Source organism: Hemibagrus wyckioides, linkage group LG06 (genome assembly GCF_019097595.1).
Source record: "Hemibagrus wyckioides isolate EC202008001 linkage group LG06, SWU_Hwy_1.0, whole genome shotgun sequence".
NCBI lineage: Eukaryota > Metazoa > Chordata > Actinopteri > Siluriformes > Bagridae > Hemibagrus > Hemibagrus wyckioides.
This window is the reverse complement of record NC_080715.1, coordinates 22151760-22171217: the sequence shown is the minus strand read 5'-3', so window position 1 is coordinate 22171217 and position 19458 is coordinate 22151760. Positions and strand designations below refer to the sequence as shown.

General features: G+C 38.3%; 2 protein-coding genes across 3 annotated transcripts; one reads left to right on the top strand and one right to left on the bottom strand.

The window, feature by feature from the left end:
* Positions 1–480: 480 nt before the first annotated feature.
* lg06h2orf49 (linkage group 06 C2orf49 homolog) lies at positions 481–4311 on the top strand. Its single transcript, XM_058392899.1, has 4 exons — positions 481–639; positions 2403–2560; positions 2676–3006; positions 3928–4311. Exons 1-4 carry the CDS (start codon positions 514–516, stop codon positions 3979–3981), a joined length of 669 nt encoding a protein of 222 aa, XP_058248882.1. The 5' UTR covers positions 481–513; the 3' UTR covers positions 3982–4311.
* Positions 4312–4378: 67 nt separating this feature from the next.
* On the bottom strand, positions 4379–11630 carry fhl2a (four and a half LIM domains 2a). 2 transcript variants are annotated; one of them, XM_058392897.1, is made up of 6 exons: positions 11482–11630; positions 7974–8137; positions 7313–7487; positions 6047–6216; positions 5207–5393; positions 4379–5059 (listed from the first exon to the last, which is right to left on the bottom strand). In XM_058392897.1, exons 2-6 carry the CDS (start codon positions 8127–8129, stop codon positions 4908–4910), a joined length of 840 nt encoding a protein of 279 aa, XP_058248880.1. In that variant the 5' UTR covers positions 8130–8137; positions 11482–11630; the 3' UTR covers positions 4379–4907. The 2 variants fall into 2 exon arrangements, with proteins under 2 accessions (XP_058248880.1, XP_058248879.1); XM_058392896.1 differs by lacking the exon at positions 11482–11630 and adding an exon at positions 8716–9023.
* Between the last annotated feature and the right edge of the window lie 7828 nt (positions 11631–19458).

Below are 19458 nucleotides of genomic sequence, written 5' to 3'. Positions count from 1 at the left end.
CGATCTAACAGACGAGCTACTGCTGATCAAACTGCTAAATAAGTTAATGCTGGTTCTGATAGAAAGGTGTCAGAATACACAGTGCATGACGGGTCAGGGCTGTTTTGGCAGCAAAAGGGGGACCAGCACAATATTAGGCAGGTGGTCATAAAGTTATGCCTGATCCGTGTATATATTTCAGATTGGGACAAAATCAGGTACATCTAATCCAACGCAAACCAGTTGTGGACAAGAGAGGAAATTAGGATGTTAATGAAAGTGGTCATAATGTTATGCCTGATCGGTGTAAAGTCTAAACATTTCATGGGTATAATATACTATTATTTTTATTATCACGTTTTATTTAGAAGGTATTTAGGAATAAAAATTCAATACACATTTAATCACCACAGACACTGAATCTTGGTCCTGTAAAGAGTTTTCCACCAGGCCAGTGGGAGGCGCATTTCTAATACTCGGGTAATAGTAATGAAAAAAAAAGGCGACACTTCCGTGTTTTTTCCGGAAGTGGAAATGGCTTCCTGCAGCAAAAGAGGAGACGTGAGAATGAGAAATTCTGATGGAGATGTTTCAGGAACAGACTTGTTGCTTCACCCCGAACTTCTGTCTCGGGATTTTCTCAAACTCGTCTTACACGAGGTTAGATAACAGTGTACACCTTTTCAGCAGATCACTAACCTAGCTGTCGATTAGCCAAATGCTAACCTCTCTCGCATTATCTATTAAAAGCGACACATTCTCCAGCGGCGATCGAGTAACGAGTGTTTCCTTCTTCATCAGAGAGGTTTAACACGCGTGTGTGGAACGGAGTGTGAAGCGTTATAACCTTTTACCCGTGATGAAGCCACTGGAACACACGTCTTACGAGTGGATTATTGCACCTATAAAACATCGCATAAACAATGTTCAGTCAAATATCTTAAGTTTTATTGTTAATAATATTCGAATTATACGCTGTTCAGTGTTCTTCCGCCAAGCGGGTCTATTACACAATGTTAAAGCTGTAGTGTGACACCAGTTCTATTAGTTTAAACGGAGCGCATTAATACAGAACTCATTTAATGTGATGCGGTCACAGGTGTGAACATTTTACAACGACTTCGAACGCGGCTTAGCCAATCAGATTTTTAGAACTCACTCTATAATAATTCGCTTGCTCAAATGCTGCGTTCAAGTGCTCGTCGGAAATGACCGTGTACTAGTTCAGATTTGTTAATTACGATTCGAGCCGTGTAATAATAATAATAATAATAATAATAATAATAATAAATGGAGTGCTTGAGAGAACTTCTTTTGTGATTAAAAAATACTATCTATTAACACGAATAAAGTAGCCTACAACTTCATCACACCCTTTACTGTAGATGTCACAGTGACCTTTTTGTTTTTGACAACATTTCAACTCGGACAGTAGAGGTTCATGGAGAAATCTGAGTTCCAGAGTTGTAATTACACACATGCCACCACAATCTCGTGTGTGTGTGTGTGTGTAACTCGTAATTATGATCTTTCCAGTAGAACTTGAAGGTAGCATTTATTGTTTTTATTTATTGTTGTAGTAACGCCTTATAAAGGGATTTGTAATCTGGACTGTCTGCATATATTAAATACATTCAAAATGTTTCACATTAATATTCACTGAATTTAAGCTTTTCCTGAGGAGACGTTTATTTAATATTTTAGAAAGGATTCCCTAGTGTCTAAGTACTTTATCACATTCTAATGTAAAACTGTAACAAGCTGCATTCTCAGTAGAGAGGCTTGTTTTTATAATAAGTAATTACGTTATTGAATTATTGAAAAGTTGTATTAACTGGTAAATAACTGGGATTTAAGGCCGGGAAATACTTTTGGACGTACTGTTATTGGATAAGAATCAACTTTGTGGTTTTAATGGCCTCACACTGAACCAACATTGATTATTTTTCTGTGGCTCATGCTAATTTGTATTTTATTAGTTACTTGTCACTATTAGAGATATAGTCATCAATCCTAGTTTTATTCTCCTGTTGTCTTTAAGATGGTGATGCCAGTGTACTGATGTCCTCTTAGTAACAAATCAAATTCTCGGCTAGATTTTGTTTTGCAAGACTCCAGAGGCATGCCTTAATGCTGTCTGTGTGTCAGCCAACATAAACAACATTCGTGCTGCAAAATATTACCAGATATCGATTTGATAAAATGGGCGAAATCTGACCTAATACTAATTCAGCATTTCAGGCTAGTATTAGTTGGTACTGACATTCTGCATTAGATTGGTACATCATTACCATTATAATGTAATCGTGATTGCAGATTGCTAAATTTGTTTTGAAAGGTTTTTTTAATACATTACATGTTTAGTATACAAATACTTTCAGACATTCAGTTAAGTGAGTTACTTTCTTCTGCAACTTTTCCAGAAAAAGATAAAGACAGATGAGAGTGAAGACCCTGACCACCTTACAGAGCTATATATCCAGCATGTCATCCCACTCCCACAGCGAGAACTTCCCAATAACAGGTGGGGGAAACGAGTGGAGAAGACAAATCCACGCCAGAGCTCGACCACTGCACACAGGTGACAGAACCCAGAAAGTTTATTTCTTTCTTCTCTCATAATTTATACTCGTGTAGCATTACGTAATCCTTTCCTGTATTTCTTTAACACATTTTGAAAAATTCTTATGTTGCAGCTCAAGCACTGATAGTGGCAGGAAGCGTCCCTTGATAGTGTTCGATGGCAGTTCCACCAACACCGGCAGCATTAAACTAAAGAGAGCTGAAGATGTACCAGTTACAGATCGCTTAAAGTCCCCACCTTCCAGCATCAGTCTCAATAACCCTATACGTAAACTTCCAGGGTCCTCCCCAAACTCATCTTCCTCCCGGGCTTCAGCAGGAAGTGCCAGGAGTCCTACAGGAAATGGCAGTCTAATTAGCTCCTCAGCATCTCCAGTACAGTCCAACTGCATGAGCACAAAGCTAAAGCGAGGAGCATCCAGCTCAGGAGTGCCTAAAAGCCCTGTGAGTACATTCAGAACGTTAACTGATGTCTTTTAGTTACAACGCTCATTATAACACTTTATAAATCGGTTCCGCTTGCATTCTCCTAGGTTATTTATGGATAACTAAAAATAATCACAACATAGACACGTACTCGCTGACCAATTTATTAGCAACAGCGGTGCAGCTGCTCATTCAGACACTTAACCAGTCAGCTAATCATGAGGCTGAATGTTCAGTTACTGTTTACGCACTGAAATTGACTTTTGATAGCAGCATGGGAGTTGCTGTCAGATAGGATGGTTTGAGTATTAAAGAAACTGCTAATGCTGATACAGGAAGGCTATAATTTGCTAAAATAAGCACTCTTTACAACCATGATGAGCAGAAAAGCATCAGAACATGCAACACATAAAAAACTGCGGTATGAGCTCTAACAGCAGACGACCACATCGTATTCCACTCCTGTCATTCAAGAACAGAAATCTGAGACTACAGTGAGCATAGACTGAGCATAGACGGACCAAAACTGGAACCCTGAAGACACACTGAATTTCAATTTGTAGATGGTAGGGGAATGAAGGTGAGGTAGGAGATGATGAGGCATGAACAGAACAAATCCGATCTTCAGACCTAACCTTCCTTTTCTTTCAATGCACTCATCAGGAGTGATCAGAGGATTTGTCTTCTGCACTGTATTTTAGGTAGAGAGAATTAGCTGGACGGTTTTCATCAGTTTACAGAGATGTGTGGAGGCATATCAGATGGTGATATATAGAGGTTTTGCTTTTTCACAGAGTATTCAGTAACAGTATATATTGCAGAAGCAAGATAAGAGTAAAAATGTGTTATAGTGTGTGTGTGTGTATACATAGTTAATTCTCTTTGAATGCATTAGTTGCATTTTTGTGTGATGATAAATGACTTTTTGTCTTAACACAGGAACTCAAGTCACCTGAAGTGAAAAAGAAGATTCAACATGTCACATGGCCATGATATCTGTCCTCCTATCAGAAGTGCTAACAGAAAGAAGTGCCTTCAGGGACTTCTAATGGGTGTGTCTCGCTCGGCCATGTGTCCTGTACCAGGAGAGGCCATAACAGGGAAAATGAGCTTGTGCATCTGAATATGGACGTGCACTGTTCCACTGTCCCACCTGCTCATGAGATCCTCATAGACGTGCCAACAGATTGTTAATAGACTTTCCTCATGAGCACCTTTAGACCGGTGTTGTAAATGCAGGTCTAAAAGACAACAAGGATGGCTTTCTCTTTTAAACACTGTAAAAATGTCCTTTTTACTTGAATAAATATCATCAGATCTGTTCATCACATCATTTTAATTTTACAACCCTTCAGGATGCATCTAAAACTTCACGATATCAGTTCAGAAACAGGTTTTAATACATTTTATTTTCTTGATACATACATTGTTTAATACATACAAGCATTATTGAGAAATCTTCACAGATATAATTCCAGGTAGAATCTTACTTCGCTTTTTATTCTTTTATTTATTGCACTGTATTAGACGATCGTGAAAAGAGGAACCATTCATAAAGGCTCACTATCATAGTTCATGTTAAACTGGTTAGTGTGTTAATATTCATCATAATCATCTAGTTTTAAAGGTTCAAAGCTAATATTTTTTTTGTCGTTTTAATTTTTTTGTAGCCCCTATTGCTCATATGCCATAAAGGAAATAAACATCTAGGCAAAATCTATCCGTGACATTTATTGCATTCTCACATAGAGTGCTGAAGCTGTTATTGATGATAAAATTGAAAATAATATTTTTCTCTGTTCTAAAATAATACACTTTTATAATCAGTGGTACTAAAATCCGTGGCTATGATAAAGGTGTATATAAGTGTATCAGGAATTCCTTATGCTGCTATGCTTTAGGTTTTGTGTGAAATTTTCTTAGATGTCTTTGCCACACTCCGGGCACAGGATGTCATCCCTCTCGGTCAGGAAGCCTCGGCCCACGAGAGACACCGAGCACTTCTTGCAGTTGAAACAGTCGTTGTGCCACTGGCGCTCCTCGAAAGAGATATACTTGCTCCCTCCAAGCCCTAAAACACAGTCAAAATGCAAACATGCCATTTTGTTAAACCAGACATTTTTTGGTCAGTGTCCTCATAGATATGAAACGTAATGGAATTACATATCTAAATGATTTGTCATTCCTTTCTGGTTGCAGAAAGCAGATGCATGCATACCACTGATCGGGGAAGTGCAGGAGGCGCACTTCTTGGCATACAGGTTACAGAAGCAGTTGAGGCAGTAGGCAAAGTCATCACGAGAGGTGAAGCGCTGGCCAGAAAGCTGCTGCTTACAGCCGGTGCACAGGAAGCAGTCCTTGTGCCATGGCTGGTCGTGGTAGGTCACACCGCTGGTGGTGATGGGCTAGGGAGAAATCGTGAACACCCGTTTCAGTATGCATTCCTGAGGATCTCAGTAGGCTCCCACCCTATTTTCAGCTTTTGCAAGATTGAATATCAAAATGCTTATTTTAGACTTTGGAGTGCAACACACTCTGTCATCACTGCTGTTTGGAGGTATTCCCAGAATTCACAGCTTTGGATGTGTATTATCCCATGGACAGATGAGTGACAAATTTAAATGAAACTCGACCATGAAGCATGCTAATATCAGGCCCGTGCCAGAACCGCTCCTATGAAGTCTCTGGAACACCATTCCTCCATAAGAATTAGTGTTTTGATGATGTTTTTGGAACAAATCTCAAAAATCTGCTATAGCTTGGATTGGGTTGAGAACTGATCTGGTGATTGTGAAGACAATTTCATGTGATATCCTTCTTTTTATCCTCATCAAACCATTCAACCTTCTTTCCTTGTTCATTTCCAGTGTAGGCTAGAGATGATCAATCTGTATAACTTTGTAATGATTTGCAGGGACCTTTCCCTTCAAGTTGACTCTAAACCATATTAACAATATGCCCCTGTATCATAAATAAACCACATTGTTTTTTTTCCTTTAATTTGGCACGCTTTTCAAGTAGGTGTATTAAGACATAAGCACTTTTAAAACCAGACTACCTTCTTGCAGTGCACACACTGCATAGCAAACTGCTTCTCATAGCATGGCACGCAATAGTTGTTGTTGTCCTTAGGGATGAAGCTCTTGGTTCCAATGGGCTGCTGGCAGCGCTTACAGGTGAAGCAAGTCTCATGCCAGCTGTTGCCCTTATGCTCCATCTTCCTGGAGCCTGCAAACAAGATAGATACAGGTATAAGATGTGTTTTTAGAAATATTGATATACTCAAATGCAACCCTAGTGTTGATATGATTCATTACCAATGCTACAAATCAGCAGTTTTTAAATGCAGTATGTGTTATTTTGTTGGAGAAGACCGACTGTGAAGACACTAGAGCAACCCCCATTGTCCAGTGCAAGTGGTTATACACACGAAGGACAAATCTGCATTGCTGGTGTGTGTTTGTTTTTATTTATTTATTTATTTATTTATTTATTTATTGGTTTGTTATTGGGGGAGGGGGTGCATGGTTTTTAGATATTTCCTAAGTACTACGATCTGATTTGGAGTGATTTCTCTTAGTGGTTTACTAAAAGGAACTTCATCAAGCAGTCTAATTAATGCCAGCTTTGTTGTATTTCTGATTATTCTCAAGCTCTTTCGTTAACAGTGTCTACACTATTAGGCAGAAAAGTTCCGAAAAGAGATTTTTAAAAAAGGATTCCACTAAAACGGACAAGCCAAGACTCATCATGTGGTGTCCAGTCTTATCCAGAAAGAGCCGGTGTTAGTGCGGGTTTTCATTCCAACCAAGCAGAAGCCACACCTTAGCCTATTGAAAGCCAAAATCAACTGAATAAATATGTGGAATCAGGTGTGAGTCCTTTTTGGTTGGAATGAAACCCTGCACCCACGCTGGCCCTTTGCGGATAAGATTGGACACAACTGTGCTAGAATGATCCCACCCATACCCCAACAGTGTACTTAATAGTTCACATTACTCACTGTTACTCTTGTTCCTTATCTGCTGGGTATATTATCCATCTTAAGTTAATTTGTGAGCTAAAATATTTCCAGGAGCAAGAGGAGAATGTAATGTGTTGTTTTAAAGTGATATATTTATTTCTACAGAGGAACGGTTTTATACTCCCAAAGAGCTAGGCTGTTTGCCCAGTCTGGAAAACGGTCATTTATCAGACTGTAATAGGGAACGTAATGTGAGTGTGTGCTTTTGCAGTGTCTGTATTTTCTGAAAGAGAAAAGTATTTGTTAAATGAAAGTAAAGCTATATACATTAGGCTGTGTGAGTACATTGAGTTCTCTCACCAGGCATGATGGTCTTGTTGCACTCGTGGCACTTGGAGGAGTACTCATTGGAGTAGCACTCCGTACACAGCAGCTGCTCATCCTTGGTGGAGAACGGTTTGTCCACCAGTGAGCGCTTACACTGGAAGCAGTGGAAACAGTCCTCATGCCAGTGGCGGTCCTTGTATGACAGGTCCTGTGGACATTCAGTTACAGGAGAGTTTGTAGGGTTAAACTGAATGTAGCGTTCCCTACGTGATACTGATGCGGTCAGTAATAGGTTCACTGAATGCGCTGTGTTTGTAATTTTTACAAAGAGATAATGTAATTTAGAACAATCTAATTTGCCTGTGTGTGTAATCTGTTATTTGCTGTCTCATGAGAGACACAAATAGTATATTCTTCTATTACTCGAGTTTGAAGTAAAACTGTGTGTGTGTAATTATCTGTACATTTTGCGTATTTGTGCCCTTTTTTCTCATGGCTGTTGAATGTTTCTGTGCAGGTTAGTAGAAAAAAAGCTTCTATGTTGCCAGAGCTATACAAACGAGTAAATCTATGTCTCACAGACAGTTCTGTACAGACCAAGCTAAGAACACTTAAGAGTAAAATCTACAGCAATGCACAGCTGTAAGTTCATTATATCTCTAATTAAAGTGCATGCATTTAGGTATTGATTTACCCTGCTGTTGCAACCGATAGGCTTCTTGCACTCCTCACAGGTGTTGGAGTACAGGCTTTCATAGCACTTTACACAGTATGGGTTCTCCTCCCGTAGGACATACTTTTTCCCAAACAGGGACTCCTTACAGTAGTGACAGTCATAACGCTCCGTCATCGTTCCTCCTTCAGGCAGATAGAAAATGAGAGACAGAAGCTGTGACCATAGAAAAACATGTTCTGCCTCCTGTCCATTTCAGCATCACATTGTCACAGACATGAGATCAGATATTTACATATGCATGGAAGTTTTACCGGTCTGGCCACCAGTCCTATCTAAGTGTCAGCTTGTGAGTAAACTGAATTCTTGTATCCCACAAAAAAATGAACCGTAGTGGCATAACAGGTTGAGTGCAGCGATGACATTCCTCCTAAGAATTTACTACTCCATAACCCCAGCTACAGCTGTAAATGAACACAATAAAGTATGCGTGTAGGCAAGTGGACTCTTAATACCCAATATGATCAAGGGTTATGTCATTTTTGTCATTTCTATCTGCCATAACTTTTTTACATAGATCATATAATAGGAAAACTTGTTTAACTGTTAAACTTCCATTTCAAAATGGTCCTAGAGCACTAAAATAGATCTTAAGTCGTGTTGAAAAACCTTTCCAAAGTGAATGCCACCGTTTCTGGCAGGCAGTAATAGTGATAAAGTGAGTGATGGAGAATGTTGGCACACTGGAATAGCGGGTACTCACATCTGCAGCTCCCTCGTTCCAGGCTGCGTTAAGCTCCTCTGCTTATCCCTGCCATGAGCCCTGTGACGCCATAACGCATCTTACACACTGCCAGCTGTCCTCACTCTCCTGCTGTGTAAGTGTGTGTCCAGTCTATGACACACATCCACCCTGCTCCTCTGTCCTCTCAGTGCTCTCTCACTGCATGAGACTGACTGAAGCTGTGTGCTGCCCGAGCTGCATTTCTCTACCAAATCCCCTTCCACAGTTTGACCATATAAGGCAGCAAATTCACAAAAGTGGGAGAAGTATGCCCTCTTACTTAAACTCCCTCTTTCAGTTTTCTTTTCTCATCTACAATTTCTCTCACTGCTCCTCCTCTCACTTTTTTTTTCAGTTTCTCACTCCACTCTGTTGGTATTTGTACTTTTTTTCCTGCACTTCAAACAATCAGTCTTCTTCCAGAGAAATGACATCATTGTTTTTCTATTGGTCTGTTGCCTTTGTTTTATTAGAGGAACATTCATGTCATTGTGTCTCATTTTCTTTCTCCCCATCTACCTTCCTAAATAGTGAAATTTTGGATAAACACAACACACAACACATTAGCTGAGATTCCAGTGTTATCTTCCAGCCTGTTTTGCCTTTATATCCTTTCCAGCATGTGTTTTTTTTATTTCATCTGGCTAGATAACGTGACATTTTCTTTAGTTCCATAAATAAAACATTAACCAGAACACAAGTGTCATTTTGCACTGATTTGTAATCTTATACAGTTGTTGAAGTAGAGTTATGTCTTTGATCCTGAGCTGTAATATGATGCTGGTTTACATTAGAAGTTGAATTATTTTGCCCTGAGTGCCCAAACACTGTAATAATTTCTAATAATTGCTGTCATCCAGCTGGTTATCAGACATCATGTTATAGCCATGGGAGTCACTGCTGCTCAAATACAATAAAGTCCCTATATTTGTTACAATTGACACATTATGGATGAAAAAACTTTGTTTTAATCATACAGAACAACAGTCCAGGATACCATTTTTAACTCTGTCCCTTTGACATGGTCCATCTTCCTCCAGGTATTAAAGGATATCTTGTTACTTAATTCCTCTTTGGTCTATATCTATCCTGGCTGCTTTCCTCTCTTTTTTTCTGCTTCTCTTTCATGATTCTCTATGCATATTTCTTTTGAGTTGTCTGACGATGAAGTCAGTTGTATTTGACAAAAATCCTCAAACCAATCCAATAAAATATGTCCTTTGTCCTCCCCAAAATGGCATGATACAATCAGGGATGATACATCTGTTTTCTGAAACATGAGTTATAATATAAGTGATATAAATATTTCTATTAATATACAACATTTGGTCACCTAGTGATTGGCACTAGCATACTGAACCCAAGACCTTTTTGTCAGTTCATCTTTGGCAGCATGTGTTCCCTTAATCTCCCAGCCTTTCACTATCTCTGGCTATGTTTAGTAACTTTGTGGCCATGGTCACAGACCCCTGTTACACAAATTCAGAGCCCTGCAGTGGATGCTGGAAGCTTTCTGAGACATTCAGCAAGACAGGTGGACAACTCTCCCATGAGAGACAGACTCAATGATCACAGCCTAATAATCCACTCCTCATGTCTAGCCATATATTTAGAAAAATGAGAGAAGAATGTGAGTGCCTATAGGGGCTTTGTTTCTATATTGTAGAGTATTACATAGTGACAGCTTGTTAACAGTATAGTAGCCCACTCTCAAACTTTATTAAGCCCACTTTATTATTGCAAGATGCTATTTTGATTGGGAAATTTGTTATAGAATCTTCAAAGAAAATTTAAGGGTTTCCCATAAGCTGAACAAGTCAGAAAATCTGCTAGAAATTTAGAAATGTAACCTTCATTCCCACCCTGCCTATACCACATACGTAATAATTCAATGTGACTTATTTCCATGACCAAATTTCCTATAAAATCTTTCTTCCTTTTCAGTGCAGATGTTACAGCACCATAGTTGAGAACACCCATTCTGTCATTGTTTTACACAGTTTACCCTCATCCTGGTTTCATGACCTTCTCAAACAAATACAAAAAGGAGGTTTACTGTAGCACATTCCAGATGCAATTCGATCTCATGAAAGAATGAAGTCGAGAGAGAGAGAGAGAGAGAGAGAGAGAGAAGAAGAAAAAGAGTTTGACTTAAAAAGGATAAGCAATAACATTCAGTAAATCATCTGGCTTTTAATGGCTTTACTCTTTTATGAAATCTTACATCATTCCAAAAGAAGGCAGGAAAAAGGTGCTTCATCCAGCCAGATGCTTCCCTGCATAAGTTTTACATGACACATGACGCATGTCAGTGGGATCCTTTGCTCTATATGTGTGCAAATTTCTGCTGTATTTTCCTTCCATATGTTTTGATTACACAGATGGAAAGGAGAGGAAAGTAGTGAAGGTAATATGAGACTTACGATCAGGATAGGAAGAAGACCTTTCCAGAATGTTCTGCTGGTCTGTCTGTTCATAATTCAACCAATTTCTCCTTTTGGATACTGATATCTATTTCATGTTAGCAAGTTTCTTTTTTTCTGTTTTGGAAAATGGACTGTAATAGAGATCCTCTATTGGCAGAGTTAGTATTGGGTTAGGAAAAGTCGAAGAAATATGATTATTCTTTTACAGATTTCTTTGGTATTTGAGTTATTTCTCTCTCTAGAACATCTCAGTCCAGTTAAGTATAGTGTGTTAAGCTTAGGGTTAGCAAACTACCCCTGTGCGAGGTGTAGACCTTACCTTAGTGACTGAGCAGCCTTTCTGAGCAGTGTGCTGAGTCTGACTGGACTGAGCAGGGTGTCTGTGGTACAGTGCTCTAGGCGATCCTGATTGAATTACCCCACCTATGGGGTGGCTAATTGAGGTGGTGGAGCATGAACAGGCACTCTTTATCTAGATGAGCTATAAATATACAGTTCAGTATTACCACAGATAAAGCCCACTTGCACACACACACACCCTCTTCAATCCTGTGTCCTTTTAAGGCCTTTCATTGTAATCTGGTTTGGGCATCCATTCTAGTAGTTGTTCTTTAATATACATTCACATCTTATAAACTACATCTTTACACACAGTTTATTCTACACTGTGAATTTATGGACAGTTGCTGATTATGTTCCTGTTTGCACTCACTTAGGTGTAATCACTCATTTTACCACCTGAGTAGTGCTTTATAGCAGCTAAGTAGGTCCAATTCAATATTGCAATGGGTGAAGCATGTAAATTGACTGAAGTACTCTTACTGTAAGCATTTTATGAAATATGAGTCCTGAAGCCTGCAGTAATAAATAACTACTGGCAAGTGAGGGTGATGGGCTGAAGAACAGAAAGGACAGAAAGTTCTTGTTTATGGAATATGTTTATAGAAATCAAGGGGAATGTCCTCTGGAATCTGTTGCATCTATATTTACAGTTAGAAACTTTTGGATTTTAAGCAAATGCATACTTTCCAGCTGGAAAATAAACACATCTGGCAAATGTGTATGGAATATCATCCATATTATTTTTAATGCAATGAGAATCCATGTTATGTTATATTAAAATGTTTTCTATGATCATTTAAAGAAACCTTTACCTTAAAAGTTTACTTTACTTCAGGAGCTACTTAGTAGCCTGTTACCTCTTGTCTTTAATTTTTTTGGAGGTCATTTATAGCATGTCAGATAAGAGGTATGTTCAGTGCTGATTGTTTAAGAACAGTGTTAGATATATACACATGTGTAATGCATAGCAAGGATGTAGTGTTGGATTTCTCTAGTGAATGGAATATAAAAGTATTTCACAGAAGTGAAATGCCAAAAGGGCCTCACATATTTTATATAACTCCTTTTTTTTACATTTAACCCTTTCAACTCTACATATAATTGAACTCTCACTGTCGTCTCCTGTACATCACCAAAACCGTTTATCTCTGCCATTCTATCTCTCCCCACCTGACCCTCTGTCTCACCCTGTCCTTTTTGAGAACTGTGTAAGGGATTCTCTCCAGGCCATCTGCTGATAGATTTTCTGGAACTACACCCTTCCATCTCTTATGACTCCCTTCATTTGGTGTATTTTATTCTCACTTTCCTTATCACCTTTCCTTTCTTTTTCCCAGTGAAGCAAGTGTACTATCATGTGAACCCCTAAAGAAAATGCAAACAGGCACATCTTTTGGATGCACTGTTTGCTGGTGCAAGAATATGTAGTCTAGGTCTATTTCATGAGCACAGTCTTAGCATGTCTCTGTGAAATTGTCAAATGGTAGAAGATTTCCTGGAAGAAGTTATAGGAGTGATGAAAGATGGCATTTAGGATGATACAGTCTGGGAAGTCCTTTTATCATCAAAGCAACAGATGGTCAAATGAAGGCTTGTCAACCAAGAGCTTAATTTATTACCAGCCACCGGGTTTCATGTGGACGATATGGATCTATTCCCTGCAGCCTGTCACTAAGGCCATACAACTTAGTAAACAATCAATTAACACTTTTCCATAATCAGAAGGATATTTTTTGGAGCTGAAAATGGAACCTCCTGTCCCAAACACAACAGCAAGCTCCTTTTACAGATGTCCAGGTTCACTAGAATGGTGTGATCAAGATGAAGAAGGAAGGATCAAACATACACCAATCAACCATACCATTAAAACCAGTGACAGGTCAAGTGATTATCATTACAGTAGCATCTATCAAGAAGTGGGATATATTAGACAGCAATGGAATAGTTAGTTCTTGAAATTGATGTGTTGGAAGCTGGAAAAATGGGCAAGTGTAAGGATCTGAGCAACTTTCACAAGGGCCTTATTGTGATGGCGAGATTACTTGGTCAGAGCATCTCCAAACAGGAGGTAGTTCTGGTCTGAGGAATTACATTTTCTTTGACACCATGTGGATGGCTGGGTGCCTGTGCATGTGTATAGAAGAAGGCAAGTCAGCAGAGGCAGTGTGAAGTTCTGGGAAACCTTAGGTTCTGGCATTCATGTGGATGTTATTTTTATTTTGTGTATCACCTACATCAATATTGTTGCAGACCAAGTACACCCCTTCATGGCAACAGCATTCCCTAATGGCAGTGGCCTTTTTCAACAGAATAATGTGCCACACTTCATGACAAACATGACAAAAGAATTTAATGTATTCACTTGGCCTACAAATTATCCTCGACAAATAATTCCAATACATGAAGGCCCCACCTCACAACTCACAGGACTTAAATTATCTGCTCATAAAGTTCAGATAACAGAGCATACCTTAAGGGGACTTGGAGTCCAGCCCTTAATGGGTCAGAGCTGTCTTGGCAGCACAAGCAGGACTCAAACTGTATTAGGCAGGTGGTTTTAATGTTATGGCTGATTGGTTTACAAACATATTGTTTCTATATTCACGTTTTGCATACATATTTATTTCTTCAACTTTTCCAGATTTCCACTTACAAAATATCCCATAACGTTAAAGAGGAAGCAAACAAGTGGTTTGATCCAGAGGGCTCCACCCTCAGCCAACGCTATTTTTGATGAATTTGCAGAAAGGACACACTCCACGCAAATTCAGATGTGTCTGTCTCACTCTTCCATGGACGTCTATTTTCTCTTTACTGAATTAACCATAGTCTGAGATAAGCAGTAATTTAAGCAGAGGGTAGTGTCAGTCTGGCTGATCCCATGTGCAGTCATGAGGCAGGAAATTGAAGTCAGATGATATTTACTGTTTTCTTCTTCTTGTACTTCATGCTCAGTCTCATGTGCTTGGTGGGGGTGTAGGTCCTGTGAAGGGTTGAGCTAATTTAATTCCCCCCAGCTTTCTCTCTTACTCCTCTTATGTCTGCTGATGTAGTTTTTGTTCCAGCTCTCTCAAATCATCTGCCCACATATAAGGTTTTTCAGCCTCCCCACCCATACTCCAAATAATTTGCTGCTCAATCTAACACATAGTACCAAACTGCTCTTACATAACCAGACGGTGGTCCCTTTTTCCACATCAGTTCTTTGCAGTGTGTCCCCTCTCGTCTCCAGAAACTCCCCTAAGCACCAATGAAACTATTTATAGAATCTCATTCCACAGCAAGGTTAAGGGAAGAGGAGGGCTTTCCTAACCAAGAGGTAGGGTTTCAAAAGAGTGTTCCAACACAGACACACACACACGCACAAGCAAATCCTGGCTGGGCTACAGCATAATGTGTACTGAACAATTGGAGCCTGAAAATAAACTTCTTGGAAAAAGAATCGTAGGCTGTTGCTTGAGGCTTGCATCGAAAAGAATGATCCTGATTGAGGCCATATGTGAGAATGTTCATCACTGACTCAATCACAAGATACCGTACTACATTTTCTGCTTCTTGTTAAATGAACAGAATTAATGCTACTATAGAAATTCCATTTATGTCTATTCTTATTCATTCACATATGTTTAAAATATAATACTTGTTTGTACGGCATCAACCAACCTGCTCTTTACTGCGATTTAATTTAGTTTTATTTGTATGGCACTTTTAACAATAGATATTGTCACAAAACAGCCTTGCAGATTCCAGGTCACTGATTAAGAATAGCAAGACAGAGAAAGAGGCAATACTGGCAAAACTCTGAAGATGAAATAAGGAAGAATCCTTGAGGGAAACCAGACTCAAAAGGGAATCTATCCACTTCTGGGTGACCCCTGTTAGTGGGATTATAAGTCATTCCTGTCTTACAACTTACGATTATAATGTCAAAAAGTATTAAGCATGCTGAATGAAGTAAATATGAAATAAACGTTAAAATATCTTTGTGATTTCAGCAGCAGTTCTTTCTTCACCTTTGCTTGTTGATTTTATATATGCATATGGTGCTTAAGAGATAAGATCTTGAGTGCATGTTGTAAAATTCACTCTGTGGTTCCATAGAGTGCTCTCCTCTTCATATGAGAGTCACAGTAGCAACGTCCAGAGTTATTTGAGCCGGTACGGCACACTAGGCCCTCTAACCACAGTGGATATGAACTGCATGATTGTGCTGGTTATTTTGAGGTGTTGGGAGCTCAGCCCTTTTTCCATCCTCCTCTCTAGGCTTGAAGTGCTTAGACGTGCATCAGTAACCCTCCATGCCAGATGTTCCAGATTGTCTCCTTTGACTAAATGACTGATTTACCATATGTTGTCTCAAAGGACAATCCACTTCCACTTGCCTTAATATCGTATACTACTGATGTGTTCAGCTGCATCAAAAAATCCTAGCATTAGTTGTATGTGTAGTGTATGTCTTTATTATGCTGCACACGGTACCTTAGACTCAGTTTGTCCCAAAGGACAGTAAATACTCTGCACTATGTTTTGGCAAATGATCTGACCTTCCATATTAATAGAGGTGGATAGATACCATTTCTCTGTCAGTGTTTATCCCACTAAATCAAGCAGTGTTGAGGTCAGGACAGCTGGGGATCAGCATTTAGAGACAGAGGGTAGGAACCTGAGACATATATCTCTCCAGATTCTCAACTGCGATTAGGGAAAAGAGAATGAGACAGGGTGAGGGCTAATAGCTCAGAGTATCAAATGAATGTTTTGCTGAACCATTCATACCAGCCTCACAGAACAGTTTGGATTGGATCTAAAGGTTGGTAATCCTGGATTACTAGGGCTTGGTGGCATTTAACTCTCATTATTCTGTTTCAGGGTTTAACTCATATTTCACACAGAACTTAATTGTGAAGTTTCTACCAACCTGAAAACCTTGTAATATTATGTAATTTACAGGTGTATGAGAGTAGTGTAAAGCTAAAAGTCTTACACTAATGAACAATGTCTGCCAAGCCACATCTGCCACTCAAGATTCATTTATGGAAGAGTATATTTTTAGCTGCTAATTTATTTATTTATTTTTTAATTCTGAGCAAACCCACTGTGATTACTTACTGAAGTACCACCATTATAATGCGATGAATAGAGGCTGTTGTTCTACTTCTTGTAAGGCCCATGACATGACCTAGAAAATTAAAATGAAATATTTTTCACTTATAATTTACATTTACATGAGGGGATAAACCATTACGTTATTTGTTGCATCATGAACAATATTAAAAGAATTTCACATTTTTGTAGCTAGACAATAACAAGAAACCATAATTCTAGACAGATTCCCTTCAGCCTCAAAACACAGCAGACATGGTCTAATAATTATGTTTTCTATTCTATTCTGACTGGATAGGGTTTTTATAATTCTCATAAAACAAAGCTTCCAGAAAAAACAACAAAACAAAAAACAAGACTATTAAGCCATAATACAAATGATTGTACAGAATAGTAGAGAACAGAATATAATGTGCATGAATATAATGTGTCTATTCTATTCCATTCTATTCTATTCTATTCTATTCTATTCTATTCTATTCTATTCTATTCTATTCTATTTTTGTACAACTGATAGTGAACTTACTGTATGCCTAAATTGTCTTCTTTCTAGAGTTGAGTAAAATAAAATACACCTACTGCACTAGTGCATTCTATTCTATAAAGCCTAACATAAGGACCTATGTCATAAATGTACTGTTTTTTTCCCTGGAAGCTTTGTTTGCAGATAATTGTAGGTTACAGTCAGAGATAAACTGTATGCTCAATGGTTTGTGGCCACCTGACCATCACACCCATTTGTGGTTCTTCCCCAATTGTCTAGAATGGTCTAGACCCACACAATTGTCTAGATTGTATGCTGTAGCTTTACAATTTTCCTCTCCTGAATTAAGGGGCGCAAACATGTTCCAGCGTGATGATGCCTCTGTGCGCAGAGTAAGCTGAATGAATAAGTTCCATGATTTGCCAATTTTGGTGAGTAAGAACTCAAGTGTCCTGCACAAAGCCCTAACCTCAACCCTATTGAACATCTTTGGGATGAACTGGAACACTGACTGCACCCCAGACCTCCTCACCCAACATCAGTGCCTAATCTCACTAATGCTTTTGTAGCTGAATGAGCATAAATTCACACAGCCATGCTCCAACAACTAATGGAAAGCCTTACCAGAAGAATGGAGCTTATTATAAAAGCAAAGGGGGATTAAATCTTGAATGGGATGTTCATAAAGCTCATACTGTATAGGTTTAATAGTCAGGTGTCCACAATGTTTTAGCTAAATAGTGTATGTACTGTTTGGCTAAAGCTGAACAAAAAAGTGTATATTTTTCTCAGGTTTGTTCCATAATTAGGCATAGATCAACTGACATGTCAGACTTGTCTGTGAATGCTTTCAGTTTCACACAATGTATATTTGAGTTCTCAGAGTTCTCTCTCTCTCTCTCTCTCTGTCTCTTTCTCATTCTGACTGAAATCTGTTCAGTCAGAAATCTAAGGTGAGGATGATACCAGGGATGGCAGCAAGGAATAGTGTTAGTCAAGTGGAATGACCTTGATAGTAATATGACCCTCCTTGGTGAGCTGGTAATGAGAGTGGTGAGGGGTCATTAGGAGAAAACAGTTCACACTTTCCAAGTCTCCCTGATATTTCATTACAGACCTAAGATTGTCTTACAGATAATTAGTGGATAAAGACAGTCATATGATGAGAAGATAAAGAGCAGAATATTTTAATCATCCGTTATAAACTGCTATTAATTGTAGAGAATTTCATCTAATGAACTGCCCTAGGATTCCATCCAGACATTTAAATGTTCTTTATTATACAGTAATAAACAGTATTGCTAATGATATTTGAATAGAAAAAAGGTTAATTCAGATTATGACAGAATTCTAATCCATTATAGAATTAGTACTCCTTAGGGCTCTTCAGGATGGTCCTCCTGGGTGAACTCCTAAAGGTTCTATCTGGATCCCTAAAACATACAGGTTTTCTATTCAAAATGTTAAAGTATCCGAAAGGTCCAAGAACTAGAAGTTTGTTAATCAAGTTAAGAGCCCTTTAATTATCCAAAAGAACCCTTGAAGAACCCTTTTATATAGCAATGTATGCACTTGGTGTGTGTCTACATGCAGAGAGTGATACCAGCAAGTCATTTCTTCATTTAAAATACAATTCTGTGTGCAAGAACTGAGAAAACTGTTTATTAACTGTTTATCATTAAGTCAGATTTCGGTTCCAATTAAGATAAATAGGCAAATTATGCCAGAATCATGAGGTTTAGCTTTAGCTTTATCTAAATAGAGATAGACGTATATAAGGGTTTATAAATTGAACATTATACTGTTGCTTTCAGTTGCTTTTGAACCCAGTTGAGGTGTCATTGAGGTCAATAGTAAAGCACCCCCTGTTGGAAAAAATTCCACTTCAGAATGTACAGTAGTTTCTAAGGAGTAAACTCTTACAAAATATAAAACTTCAAAGGTCCTTTCTTTGTCCCTCTGGGATTCTTTAAAGATTCTCTGTGTTTTCCTGTCAGAGAGAAGGTTTATTTGGAAGGTAAGAACACTCAGTTATTTATTTAACTTTTAAAGAACTCTTAAGAAAAACCTTTTTAAATAGCAATGAGCCCTGTTAATGTAAAATAATAATAATAATAATAATAATAATAATAATAATAATAATAATAATAATAATAATAATAATAAAAATGCTATAGTTTAAATAAATATTTACTTTATAGTCATGTTTTTTTCTGGATAATAAACTGTAAAAAGTATTCGTTGTATAATATTTGGATTATATATTAATTAAATGAAACTTACTGAAAATTAAATTTCAACACAATAAAATTCTCAACATTTGTCAAAAGCTATGTGGATAAACCTGTCACTATGAAACAGCAGAGG

Bases quoted from the DNA above. Each gene is read 5' to 3' on its own strand.
- lg06h2orf49 (XM_058392899.1), top strand. From the start codon at position 514: ATGGCTTCCTGCAGCAAAAGAGGAGACGTGAGAATGAGAAATTCTGAT. The intron at 2,561-2,675 runs GTGACAGAACCC...CTTATGTTGCAG, and splicing joins AGCTCGACCACTGCACACAG to CTCAAGCACTGATAGTGGCA. The intron at 3,007-3,927 runs GTGAGTACATTC...GTCTTAACACAG, and splicing joins CAGGAGTGCCTAAAAGCCCT to GAACTCAAGTCACCTGAAGT.
- fhl2a (XM_058392897.1), bottom strand. From the start codon at position 8,129: ATGACGGAGCGTTATGACTGTCACTACTGTAAGGAGTCCCTGTTTGGG. The intron at 5,394-6,046 runs GTAGTCTGGTTT...ATTTCTCCCTAG, and splicing joins AGTGTGTGCACTGCAAGAAG to CCCATCACCACCAGCGGTGT. The intron at 5,060-5,206 runs GTATGCATGCAT...ACTGTGTTTTAG, and splicing joins CTGCACTTCCCCGATCAGTG to GGCTTGGAGGGAGCAAGTAT.